This window comes from Musca domestica, unplaced genomic scaffold, assembly GCF_030504385.1.
Source record: "Musca domestica strain aabys unplaced genomic scaffold, Musca_domestica.polishedcontigs.V.1.1 42, whole genome shotgun sequence".
In the NCBI taxonomy this organism is placed as follows: domain Eukaryota; kingdom Metazoa; phylum Arthropoda; class Insecta; order Diptera; family Muscidae; genus Musca; species Musca domestica.
The window spans coordinates 4,070,041-4,084,506 of NW_026712329.1; the positions used below are offsets into that span (position 1 = coordinate 4,070,041).

At 36.6% G+C, this 14,466-nt stretch overlaps 1 protein-coding gene across 1 annotated transcript; it reads right to left on the minus strand.

Annotated features, from left to right (window-relative positions):
- Positions 1 to 1,225: 1,225 nt before the first annotated feature.
- On the minus strand, positions 1,226 to 11,375 carry LOC101895863 (cytochrome P450 4d8-like). Its single transcript, XM_059126992.1, has 4 exons — positions 11,288 to 11,375; positions 10,768 to 11,224; positions 1,668 to 2,233; positions 1,226 to 1,593 (listed from the first exon to the last, which is right to left on the minus strand). Exons 1-4 carry the CDS (start codon positions 11,373 to 11,375, stop codon positions 1,247 to 1,249), a joined length of 1,458 nt encoding a protein of 485 aa, XP_058982975.1. The 3' UTR covers positions 1,226 to 1,246.
- Positions 11,376 to 14,466: the final 3,091 nt, after the last annotated feature.

Consider the following 14,466-nt stretch of genomic DNA (forward strand, 5'->3'; position numbering starts at 1 on the left):
CTTGTAAACAAATGATCGTGTTTACTTGCCAAAGAGGTCAGCTGAAAAAGTGCACCCTCGGTTGGCCACCATAACCTAAGCGCCGGCCATGGTGATGGTGTGGGCCGCCATAACAGTCGATGGTCGCTCTCCGCTCGTATTAATCGATCGTGTCATCAGAATAAATGCCTTGGACACGCAAACATTTTGACCGCAGACCTTGGACATTCCAACAGGACTCAGCACCATCGCACTCAGCACGCGCCAACCAAGAATGGTTGCAAAATAAGGTTCCTCGTTTCATTTCCAGTGCACAATGGCCACTAAAATCTCCGGATACCAATCCGTTGGACTATTGTGTCTGGAGTATTTTGGAAAGCAAGGTTGGCACTAAACAATACCAAAGTGTCAATCATCTCAAGCAAGCGCTTCACCGGGAAGCGTGTGACGGTTTAATTTGCCGTTTGAAGGCTATAATTCGTGCCAAAGGTGACCAATTCGAACAAATCTTAACTTATTCTAAAATTTGACGCTATTTCCGATATTTTTGGTTTCATTCAATATAATTGAAAAAATGTAAAAATATAACGTTTGACTTTGTTGCAGTTTTTTATCTCACCCTGTACAGGTATTTTTGAATTAAGGCAGAGTCATATACATATTTTAACGAGTATGGAAAAAATAAAAGTCAGGCTGGGCCGACAATATGATACATTAATTTAATCTTGACGGAATTTCATCGAATGATCCAAGACAAAACCTAATTAGACAAAAATATCACGGTTGATGTATCATCTCCAAAAAAAACAAAAAAAAAAAAAATGAGGGGAATATATAGGGAAGCCATATCTATATTCTTGCCGATTCGGATGAAATTTGGTAGATATATTGTTTTCATCATGACCAGCATCGAAAAATTAACTTTGGAAAGTCTACCTCGTTCCTGTGACTTATTGCCTCAAAAACATACCATTGTCCCCATAGTAAAATGTATAAATTCTTGATCAGCGTAGAACTAGCTCTCATATAATCTTATCACCGATATTAGGTATTTGGATGATTTATGGCAACAAGAACCTATGGAAGTAGTTTTTACTACAAAAACTAACAGTCTACAGTTACAATTTTTTAATTTAAAACTAAATGAAGATGAACAATGCAAAAGTAAAAAGGATATACGAATTATAAACGAATCATTTTTATTTTCACTAAAAACACAACAAAGCCTAAATATAAAATAATATATATATGTTTACATTTCTTAAACCTAAGCAACACGTTCTCTCAAACCCAACTGCATGCCATTCTCAGATCGAATAACAATTGTTACAATGGGTCGTATTGGTTCACCCAATGGTAAAAATTCATATTTGTGAATTAGTTTTACCATGGTAATTTTCATGACATACAAAGCAAATTTCTGACCAATACAATTTCTAGCGCCAGCACTGAAAGCACTTGCTCCCAAATTGTTGCGTCCATCGGAATTCTCATGACGTTCGGGTATAAAATCATGGGGATTATCAAAACGTTCTGGATTCCGCAAGGTAGCAATCAAAGATACTATCAACTCTGTTCCCTTGGGTATAACACCTTCGCCATATTTCGAGTGTTCTAAACACAAAGAAAATTCCAGAAAAAAGGGTAAGAAGATATTGAAAATGAAAAACCAAATTATCACTACTTACTGTATTTAAAATCTTCCTTAATGGAACGTCCGATAATGGGAACAGATGGAAACAGCCGCAGACCCTCCTTGATAACGCAATCCAAATATTTCAGTTCATTCAAATTCATCAGTGTAAAAGGTTCTGTGATTTCTTTATATCCATAGGCCTCACGAACTTCAGCTAATAGTTTATTCTGAACTCGTTCGTCTCTGGAGAGAAGATGCAATAAGAAACTCAATGCTGAGGCCGTCGTATCATGTCCCTCAAACATAAATGTATCGACTTCCTCACGAATGTCTTCATCAGACAATGGTTGACCCTCCACCGTCGATTGTAGCAAAACATCTAGAAGGCCACATCGTTTTTTCGAGCCCACATCATTTATATCCATCAGGTTGTCCGAATCGTGTTTTAACTTTTTCTCCAAAAAGGCGCGCCTTTCTTCAATGACATTCTTGGTGAAATTATGCAAAATTTTTATTAGCTGATTTTGACGCATCTTCTTAAATGGATGTAGAATTGTGAAAAGCAAGTCGCTGTTCAGATGCAGACGTAGCACGCGCCAACTCACCAGATCTGTCATTCTAATGGAATAATATAGATTAGATATAAATTAGATACATTTATCAACAGACACAAAAAGATTTGTATTGAAGTTATGTACCCATTGAGACTAAATGTGAATTCCCTCAATTTTCAAACATCGTAATATCTTTATCGAATTACGTTATATTCAAATGGAAGACTGTATTCCCATTTCTTCTACTGTTTCCCCCACAAAGGATCAATCAATTTTGCGAATCTGAATATATTGACTCACTGTCTTTGTATCTCCATTACACCCACCTACAAAAATTAAACAAGTAAGTAAGCCTATAGTCGTGAAATGCTCGACATCTACCCTGTCCCTAATTCTAACCTCATGTAAATTTTTTTGTCGATTGGTTTTTAATTGTGAACTGTACAGCGACTGCAAAATTAGGACAATTTTTTTTGGTCCATTTGAACACCTAAATATACATCTTCACAACAATAGGCTACTATTCTTATCGCGAAACTTTGCATCGAGGTAGGGTAACTGGCGATCGGGCGACAATTGGGACCATAATATACATAATGTTGTAGGGTGTAAAAAAACTTTAGAAAATGAAAATTGTAAGTTAAATTGAAAAAATGGTATGCGATAACAAGTAAGAACAAGTAAAAAAGCAGTAAGTTTGGCCGGGCCAAACTCCATTTGGAACGAATTTGGAAATAAAATGCTTAACAAATTCTTTGTTTCTGCTAAAATTTTAAAAATACCGAATATAACCTTTATATTGGTGTCAAATTCAAATTCGGAATAATGTAGCTAAAATCTTCAAAATATCGTAAATAGGGAGGTACTGTTATATCGGAGCTGTGCGAAAACCTGGACCAGCATAGACAATTTTCTGTCATAGGCTGTAGCATCCATTACGAACTTCAAATACGACATTTCAATCAATTTCGAGGAGTATTATACCTTAATTCATCAAAATACCGAATATAGGGAGGTACCGTTATACGGGGGCTATACGCAGACGTGGACCTGCATAGACAATTTTCTGTCTTAGGCTGTAGTATCCATTTCGAACTTCAAATACCAAATTTGAAACAATTCCGTTGAATAATGTCGCTAAAATCATCAAAAAACCGAATATCGAGAGGTACCGTTATATGGGGGCTGCACAGACAATTTTCTGTCTTAGGTTGTGGTATCAATTTCGAACTTCAAATACGAAATTGAAAAAAAAAATCCGGTGATTAATGTCGCTAACATCATCAAAATACCGAATATTCGGAGGTACCGTTATATGGGGGCTATATGATTTCTTGGACCTACATGGCCCATTTACGAACTTAACCTGCCAACTGAAAAAATAAACATGTGTGCAAAATTTTAGCCTTCTATCTCAATTCGTTCGAAAGATAGCGTGATTACAACAGACAGACAGACAGACGGACATCGCTAAATCGACTTAGAATTTTACGCTGATCAAGAATATATATACTTTGTTGGGCCTGACATGAGTATTTCGAGTAGTTACAAACGGAATGACAAAGATAATATACCCTCCATAGTATGGTGGAGGGTATAAAAAGCTATGGTCGTGCGGGTCCGACCATGTGATACCCTACAACACTACAATATGGCCAAATCCATTTTAGAAGATATTTAGTTGTTGATGTGATGTCGTAGAGCCCCACCCAGAATATTTACGCACTCCATTGTGTTGTTAGGTATTCAAAACAAATATTAATTGTGACCTGTAGAGCGACTGGAAAATCAGGAATTTTTTTAATTTTTTGCTCATTTGAACTCCTTAAGGTACCCTAATGTACCCTCCTTAATGTAACCCTGGCCCCATGCAAAATTTCGTGAGCATCGCACGATAATTTGAAATCGGATAAAAATATATATAGGAACTACATCCAAATCTGAACCGATCTCGATAAAATTTGGCAAATATATTTCTGAGCTGTATTTGATATATTTCCCTGAATATCGTTGTTACGGAGTGCATATTACGGCTGTGGGCAACAAATATAACAAATCGGATGAACAGTATATATGGGAGCTATAACTATATCTGAACCGATCTTCAAATTTGGCTGAATTCGGTCGTATATGCCAAATTCCATCCCATTTGAACAAATATTAGACGTTTGGTGCACAATAAATGGTAAATCGGACGAAGTTATATATGGGAGCTACATCCAAATCTGAACCGATCTTGATAAAATTTAGCAAAGGTATTTCTGAGCTGCATTTGATATATTTCCCCAAATATTGTTGTTACAGAGTGCAAATTACAGCTGCGGAGGACAAAAATAACAAATCGGATGAACAATATATATGGGAGCTATAGCTATATCTGACCCGATTTCGATAAAATTTGGCATACTTATTTTCAGGCCTAATTTGGTTGTATGTGCAAAATTCTATACTATATTACACGTTTGGTGCACAATAAAAGGCAAATCGGACAAAGATATATATGGGAGCTATATCTAAATTTTTACCGATTATCTCCAATTTCAATAGGGTTTGTCCTTGGATATGTGCAAAATTTCATCTCAATCGGATAATAAATGCGACCTGCATTTTGTTCACAAGAATACATGGACAGACGGACGGATTGACGTGCATAAATCAACTCAGAAATTGATTCTATGGAGATCCTCAAAAGTAACTATGGGTCTATCTCGCTTCCTTCTTCATGTTACAAACAAATGCACAAAGACATAATACCCTTACCACTATGTGGTGTAGGGTATAAAAATCGTATGCGATAACAAGTAAGCATGCGGGTCCGACCATGTGATACCCTACAACACTACAATATGTTGATAGGCCTCTTATGTCCAAATCCATTTTGGAAGATATTTAGTTGTTGATATGATGTCGTAGAGCCCCACCCAGAATATTTACGCACTCCTTCGTGTTGTTAGGTATTCAAAACAAATATTAATTGTGACCTATAGAACGACTGGAAAATCAGGATTTTTTTAATTTTTTGCTCCATTTGAACTCCTACATCTTCAACCCTGGCCCATGCAAAATTTCGTGAGCATCGCACGATAATTGCGACCTGTATATAATACCCTCAACAAATTGTGTTGCAGGTTGTAGAAAAACCTTAGAAAAATTACAATTCAAAATTGTAAGTTAAATTAAATCTCATGCGATAAAAAATATGACAAAAAATGAAAAAAAAAGTAACAAATAATATTCACATTTTTATTGGCGCATTTTTATGCGATTTTCTTAGATGTTATCCATATCTGGCAAGAGACCATTCCCAATTGACGAGAGTTATGAAAATCTGTCCAACGGATCTTGACTTATAAGGAGAATAACTAAGATCAATTTCTTTTACATATATATTGTAAATAATTTGCTACATACCCGATATCTTGGTTGTTAGCATCACTGTAATGGTCAGAAGTGACCTTTTAATGTATTTGTGATTTGGCCTTTATCAAAAATATTCGCAGTTTCGTGGAAATGTTCGTATTTTTTTTTTTGACAAAAAGTTATGGTTTATTTTAACCGCTAAATATTGTCCGATTAACATCCAAATTGGTTAGCTTCTGCCCAGCGCTGAACTTTAACTCCATGCGTCGATTGGTTCATAATTGTGGCCTATAGAGAAAAGTCGGAAATATTTTCTTTTTTTGGCCCAATTCAACCCAAATATCTTGCCACCATCTCCAAAAACAATAGGCTTCTATTCTGACCCCCACCCCACTTCCATGCAAAATTTCGTGAGGATCGGACCATAATTTCGACCTGTAATGTTATTACAAATTAACATGAACAGAAGGACGGACGGACATACATAGCTAGATCGATTCAGCTCGGCGAGATAGGAAGATCCATAGTATAGTTTCCTATTTTGGAGACCAATATTTCGAGGTGTTACATAATTTTTGGCCCAATCAAACTTATAATACCCCAACACATAGTGCTGTAGGGTATAAAAACTCAAATTTCGTCCAAGGAGACAACGTTAAAATCAGCGAGAAGAAAGCCTTTCTCTTATATCCTCCACCACTATGTTTATCAAAGTAAAGGAGATACCATTATATGGGGGCTATACCAATTTGTGGACCCTAATCAAACTTTTTTTGCAAAGAGAGAACAGACCTACCGAGAACTCTAATAGTAAAATTTCATCTAATTTTGTTGGAAATTTTGGTAGAAACCTTCAAAATTCCGAAAGTTGGCAGGTACCGTTATATGGGGCTATAGCAATTAGTGGATGTGTAGCGAACATTTGTTTTTAAAAAGAGAACAGACCTACCAAGAACCCCAAATGTAACGTTTCAGTTGATTTGGTTGGAAATTGTGGCAGAACCCTTCAAAATACCGAAAATCGAAATAATAATTTTAGACATAACAAAGTATATATATTCTTGATCAGCTTAAAATTCTAAGACGATTTAACCCTGTCCGTCGGTTGTAATCAAGCTAGAGTCAAAATGAATAAAGATAGGAAGCTAAAATTTGGCACAGATCAGTCTTTTGTCTGCAGGCAGATAAAGTTCGAAAATGGGTTATATCGGTCTACGATATCGTATAACCCCCATATAACGGTTCCCGCGATATTCGGCATTTTGATGATTGTAGCCACACTTTTCAATGACATTTAGTCTATGACAGGAAATTGTCTATGCAGGTCCAAGTCTTCGTATAGACCCCATATATCAGTATTTCCCTATATTCAGTATTTTGACGATTTTTTTTATTTGAAGTTCCCAATAGTTACTACAATCTGTGATAGAAAATTGTCAGTGAAGGTCCAGGTCTTCGCATAGTCCCGATTTAACGGTAACTTTCATATATTCGGCTTTTGATGATTTTAGCTTCATTATTTACAGGATTTTTATTCAAGGTTGCATATTTTAATATTGTAATGGCTTATGACGAAAGTTGCCTATGCATGTCCAAGTCTTCGCATAGACTCCAATATAACGGCTATATTCAGCATATTTTCGATTTTAACAGAGATGTTGTTGCGAAATGGTCAGGCTTAATCCCATTATTGTATAAAAACAACGTTTGTTTATTAGCGGAGAACGATCGTAATGTCTACCAAGGGGTAAGGCAGGGAATACCTAGTTTTCGGAAAGAGCCTCCAATCTTCATCAGTTCCCTTGTTTTTTGTCTGGGATATTCTCCCCAGGAGTTATTTTAAAAATATTTCCTATTTCAAAAAACTTTTTTATCCAAGTGACGAGATCTTAAGCTCAAAATATGCGGTGTAAGTTCTTGCACTTTTTGGAATTTCAATGGCCCGAGCTCATTTTTCAATATTTGCCGAATGGAATATTGCAATATGTTTAGCGAACGCGCCATTTCTCGGCCACTGCGACGCGGGTTTCGATCAAGTCGCTTCTTTACTTTTCGATCCATTTCTGCTGGTGTTGCCGTTTTCTTCCGTCCACCTCCTTGACGTCGGGCTACGCTACCAGTAATATGGTAACGAGCGATGGTACGAGACACAAAAGATTTATTCACATTTAAATGCTGGAGTGCTCTACTCATAGCTACTTGTGGCTTTTCAGACAAATATAAAGAAATCACACTATCACGCTTGACTTCCATCACGAATAACTTTTTTCCGGAAAATTCTCACCAAAATGCTTTTGAACTCTTGTAAACAATATAATGAGCAGTCACTGGAATAATTTTAATAGCTGTCGGACGAGTGGCTTAGAAATGACAGCAGTCTGAAGCTGGTTGAAGTTTTATCTTCTCACTCTGTAGCTGAGGCTATAAAAAAATACATTGGCAGATGGACGTACAGTATTCTTGGGAAAAGTGAGATCGTTATTCAGAATTAATTTAAATGGTCAAATCAATATATTCTGCCTCACATAAATTTCAAAACTCTTTTCAAATGTTTTTTATTTTTGTGAATAAAAAAATTATTGAGGAATAAGTTTTAAATTATGCAATCGTTAAAAAGTTTAAGCTAACGTTCTTGACCACGTGCTCAACTTGCAAATTGGCTTTTAAATGAGTTATTTGAAATGTTGCGTAAAATAAAATCCATATTTAAATGGTATGCCATTGGTATTAAAATACATTTAACTTTGTTGTTCCATCGCATACCATGCGAAATGGTTTTTGGTTGGTATCAAATTTGGAACACCATTTTATTTAATTTGTTATTTGAATTAATTGAGTAGGCATAAATTAGTATGTTAAAAGAGGCATAGAAACGGGTCAGATATGAATATTTTATAACAAAAACTTTCTGAACTTACTGAGCGTTTGTTGGAATATTAGACGATTTAAAATTTAAATATTCTATATTGTGTCATAGATGGAATGTTTGTATATAGAATCATCAGTAAAATTAGTTTGTAAAAAAATTAAAGGTAGTGATAAATTGTTTCTATTAATAGATGCCGGGAAAAATATTGCTATATTGGGTCAAATATAGACCCTGTGTTGTTTATACCCTACGCTATTGGTCACACATGCAAATGAGTATGACCTGTAGTGCTCTTTGTATTCCATGTATTATTTACGTGACTGTGCAACGTTTGTCTTAATCGGACAATAAACACAACTTTTAAGGTTCATCGTCCGATTGAGACTGGGATGGCCCAGAGACGAACCAAATTGAAATTGGTGGAAGTTCTTTTTACTTATTTCGCATTAACATTTGAACAAACATAATAGTTACAGTTCCTGCATAAGTGCTTAATGCTATTTGATATTTAATTCTCACAAAGCCATAATTCTGTACAAGATTTCCGGTACTAATAACATTTTGTGGAAATCGGTTCAAATTTTTATATAGTTTCTATATATGTTTTTGAAAAGATAGGAGGTCTAGATAGGATATTCAATAAATCGGTAATCAGAACGTTCCTTTATAAGGAGTTATACAAAACAGTGGACCACTGTACAGGGTGAGATGAAAAACCTGCAACCTTCAGACTGCGGTCATTTCTAACCACTCGTCCGACAGCTGTTAAAATTATTCCAGTGACAGCTCATTATATTGTTTACAAGCTTTCAAAAGCATTTTGATGAGAATTTTCCAGAAAAAAAGTTATTCATGATGGAATTCAAGTGTGCGATTTATTAAAAATATTCCGGCTGAAAAAACACAAGTGGCTATCGTTAGAGCTCTCCATAATTTAAATGTGCATAAATCTTTAGTGTCTCGTACCATCGCTCGATACTGGTAGCGTAGCCCGACGTCAAGGAAGTGGACGGAAGAAAACAGCAATATCAGCAGAAATGGTTCTAAAAGAAGCGACTTGATCGAAACCCGCGTCGCAATGACCGAAAAATGGCTCGTGAGCCGGACATATCGCAATATTCCATTCGGAAAATATTTAAAAATAAGCTGGGGTGGAGCAATTCAAATTCCAAAAAGTGAAGGAACTTACACCGCAACAGAAAGAAAATAGACTCCAAAGAGCTAAAGAGTTGCTTCACTTGGCCGAGAGTGGTGAACTGCCGAACTTGGTTTCCTCCGATGAGAAATCATTCGTTTTCCAGCAGTTTGTAAACAATCAAAATTATCGCGTTTACTTGCCAAAGAGGTCAGCTGAAAATGTGCACCTTCGGTTGACCACCAGAACTCAAGCGCCAGCCATGGTGATAGTGTGGGCCGCCATAACAGCCGATGGTCATTCTCCGCTAGTATTAATCGGTCGTGGAATCAGAATAAATGCCGAATATTATCGTGAAAATATTAAACCCTTTGGCACGCAAACCTTGGACATTCCAACAGGACTCAGGACCATCGCACTCAGCACGCGCCACCCAAGAATGGTTACAAAATCTCCGGATACCAATACGTAGGACTATTGTGTCTGGAGAATTTAGGAAAGCAATGTTGACACAAAAAATTACCAAAGTGTCGATCGCCTCAAGCAAACGCTTCGCCGGGAATGGGCCAAAACACCGCATAGCAACATTTAGGCAGCGTGTGACGGTTTCATTGGTCGTTTGAAGACCATAATTCGTGCCAAAGGTGACCAATTCAAACGAATGTAAACGTATTCCAAAATTTGATGCTATTTCCGACATTGTTTGCTTTCATTCAATAAAATTTAAAAAGAAACAAGTAAGCAAAAGCTATAGACGCGCGGGGCCGACCATGAGATACCCTACAACACTACAATATGTTAAAAGCCCTTTTATGTCCAAATCCATTTTGAAAGATTTCGTTTTTGAAATTATTTAGCGGAGCACTGCCCAGATATTACCCTTAGCATTTTCAACAGGGACATTTGCCCCATATTTACGCACTCCGTCGTGTTGTTAGTTGTTGTGGTCCATTTCACAGCTAAATATAATCCAATGCTCATCCAATATGCTAGAATTCTTCCCTGTCCTTAACTCTCTTCTCAGGTATGTATGTTGATTGGCTTCAATTGTGTGATCAGGAAATTTTTTCTGTTTTTGGTCTATTTCAACCCCTATATATTATGCGATCATCTCCAAAGGCAATAGAATTCTATTATATTTCGCTTGCAAAATCCGCGAAAGCATTCCGTTCATCACCACATAACTATAACTTTATCACTTTCACTTAAATCTGCACAACAATTTCATACTCACTCTTTTACGGCCGTCGTATAATCCATAGTCTTATTCGTCTGGGCATGGACTTTGGTACCCATTGCCGTCTCAGCAATTATATCCAAAGTATACAAACTGATATATTGATAAACATCCACGACACTTTTGCCATCGGCCTTTTCGGCCAAACAATCCAGCAGGACAGTTGATTGACTATCGAAGACCTCCAAAAATTGTTCCAAAATCTTAAAATGGAATGTTGGTGTAATGATCTTGCGTCTTGAGTGCCACTTCTTGCCATCACTCAAAAGAAGACCCAGCCCCAACCAGTTCTGGAGAACACCATATATTTGCACTTTGGAAATGTGAACATTACTGGCAAATACCTGCTCATTAAATTCAACGTCGGAGCTGCAAATGAGCAGGCGGTTAAAGGCCCATATTTTCAAGAGACGACCGTATTTATCAAATATTTCTTCACCCTTCTCTTTGATATCTAAAGAGAAAACACATATAAGAATTGTGTTTATCAAACTTTTAATTTATTCCTTTTTCTTACTCTGAGGGTTTATTTCCGCTAATAGGTGTATGCATCCCAGTATGGGTACTGCAAAAGGACCGCCTATATTTTTTACAGCATCCCTCATGCTTTTCTTTGAGCGATAACTTTGAATAGCCCATATAACAATGGTTAGCAAAATTACCAAATAAATTAACAAAGCCATTCCGCTTTTTTTTTAAACTAAACTTCTTTACTTCTCAACGTCTTAGCAAATTCTAATCGATTTGAAACATTCTAACTTGGTTCTAACATTCTTTGCTGTTGTAAAAATTCTTGTTTCCAAACTTAAAACTAGTTTCTCCAGAATAGCTCCAAATAATTTGTAGGCATTTCGCCTAGGTTGTTGTTGTGCTAATAAAAACTATCTCGCCCATCGTCTGTTCTTCTTCTATGCTGTTTTTGCATAATTAACACCTTCCATTTCATTACAATTTCATGAATGTAGTATACGTCACAAACTCTTCCTCAAAAGATAAAGAGGGGAACAAAGTCTGATAAACTTATTAATAACTAAGTATGGTAAATCGGAAATATTTTTAATTTGAATCTTTTTTGACAGACTAGACTACGTTAACGACAGCCAAATACAAGTAGCCAGATACAAAAGTTGACCTACCACATTTAATTTCAAGAGTAGAAGGGGAACTCTTTGTCGCTGGGACACATCTGTCAGTCAAACATCATCATTGGAAATATTTCGACTACGTAGAAGATCTTTTTTGCCTGAAACACTGAAAGTTTTGAAGTTTACTCAAATAGTGTCACATCTCACAAAATTATATTTCGAGAATACCGCATTTTAAGTTATCAGTAAATTTTTTACTTCCCGAATTAAAAAGATTATTACACAAAGTCTAATATTATTAATTAATTAAGATATTATTTGAATTAAGATATTATTTGAATTAAGAAAGTAAAAAGCTGAAACTACTTGAATTTTGCAGATATCTATGTAAACAAGTAAGTAAAAGATATATTCGTGCGGGGCCGACCAATACAATATACAATAGGGTAGAAGTCCCCTTATATCGAAATGCATTTCGGAAGATTTCGCTTTTGAAATTATTTCATAGAGCACTGTCCAGATATTAACCTTAGCTTTTTGACCAGGGACATTTGCCCAATATTTACGCACTCCGTTGTGCTGTTAGTTAAAGCGAAATATAATTCAATTGTCATCCAGAATGGCAGACTTCTTCCCTGCCCTTAACTTCTCATGCAAAATTCCGTGTCGTGTTTTCAATTGTGTGATCAGGAAAATTGTTCTGTTATTGGTTCATTTGATCCCGTAAATAATTTCGATTATCTCCAAATGCAAGAGGCCCCTCTGTATCTCAAAACATAGACTCATCTATATGATTTGCTTGTCTTCGATATTTGGCTACATTCGTCAACGAAATCAGCATAAACAAGTATAAAAGCTGTAAGTTCGACCGGGGCGAACTTTGAAAACGAATTTGGCAATTTTCCAAAAAATAAAATCCGTTAAAAATTCTGTTATAATCTTAAAAATACCAAATGTAGCGGTCATAATAGGGTCTAAACGACGACGTGGACCTGCATAGACAATTTTTGTCATAGGCCATTACAATATTCAAATGCGAGACTTGAAAAAATCAATGAATAATGTAGTTAAAATCATTAATATAGGGAGATACCTATTATATGGGGGCTATACCAAAACGTGAACCTGAACAGACAATTTTCTGTCTTAGGATGCAATATCCATTACTAACTTCAAATTCCAAATTTGAAACAATTCCGGTGAATACGGAATATCGGGCGGTAACGTTATATAGGGACTATACGAAAACATGGATCTGCACAAACAATCTCCTCTTATGTGCTATAGTACTTCAAATACCAAATTTGAAACAATTCCGGTGAATAATGTCGCTAAAATCAACATAGTCAAAAAGTGGACCTATGTGGCACATTTTCAATACCGAAAGTCCTGTAGACATAATATACATTTGAGTAAAATTTTCTCAATCTACTTCATTTCGTTCGGAAGCAGAGTGATTTCCGCGGACGGACAGACATCGCTAAATCGATATATGCTGATATTATGCTGATCATGAATATATTTACTTTGTAGGGTCTAAAATGTATACTTCGTGGTGTTACACACGTAATGACAAACTTAATCTCCCTCCACACTATGGTGGAGGATATAAAAAACTGACAAAGGCTATAGGGTGAGATGAAAAAACACCAACCCACTTTAGACTGCTGTCATTTCAAAGCCGCAGCTGTTTAAATTATTTCAGTGACAGCCAATTATAATCTCCCAGAAAAGAAGTTATTCGTGATAGAATTCAAGCGTGATAGTGTGATTTCTTTATATTTGGCTGGAAAACCACTAGTAGCTATGGTTAGAGCACTCCAGCATTTAAATGTGAATAAAACTTTTATGTCTCGTACCATAGCTCGTTACCGTGATACTCGTAGCCAAGCCCTACGTCAAGGAAGTGGACGGAAGAAAATAGCAATATCAGCAGAAATGGTTCGAAAAGTAAAGAAGCGACTTAATAGAAACCCGCGTCGCAGTGGCCGAAAAATGGCTCGTGAGCTGAACATATCGCAATATTCCATTGAAATTTCAAAAAGTGCAAGAATTTACACCGCAACAAAAAGAAAATAGACCCAAAAGAGCTAAAGAGTTGCTCCGCTTGGCTGAAAGTGGTGAACTGTCGAATTTGGTTTTCTCCGATGAGAAAAGTTTCGTTGTCCAGCAGTTTGTAAATAAAACAAAATGATCGTGTTTACTTGCCAAAGAGGTCAGCTGAAAATGTGCACATTCGGTTGGCCCCCAGAACTCAAGCGCCGGTCATGGTGACAACGTGGGCCGCCATAACACCCGATGGTCGCTCTCCGCTCATTTTAATCAACCGTGGCATCAGAATAAATACCGAATATTATCACTAAAATATTCTGGAGGGTATATTAAAACTTTGGGCACGCAAACATATTGGCCACAGACCTTGGACATTCCAACAGGACTCAGCACCATCGCACCCAAGAATGGTTACAAAATGAGGTTTCTCGCTTCATTTCCAGCGCACAGTGGCCACCAAAATCTCCTGATACCAATCCGTTGGACTATTGTGTCTAAAAAATACCACCTCAGATGGTGATTGCCGGGAATGGGGCAATACATCGCAGAGCAACATTTG

Excerpts from the sequence above, each read along its gene's own strand:
- LOC101895863 (XM_059126992.1), bottom strand. The coding sequence starts at position 11,375 with ATGAGGGATGCTGTAAAAAATATAGGCGGTCCTTTTGCAGTACCCATA. Across the intron at positions 11,225-11,287 it reads AGCGGAAATAAACCCTCAGA|ATATCAAAGAGAAGGGTGAA; the intron begins GTAAGAAAAAGG and ends TTTTCTCTTTAG. Across the intron at positions 2,234-10,767 it reads TATACGACGGCCGTAAAAGA|AATGACAGATCTGGTGAGTT; the intron begins GTGAGTATGAAA and ends TTATTCCATTAG.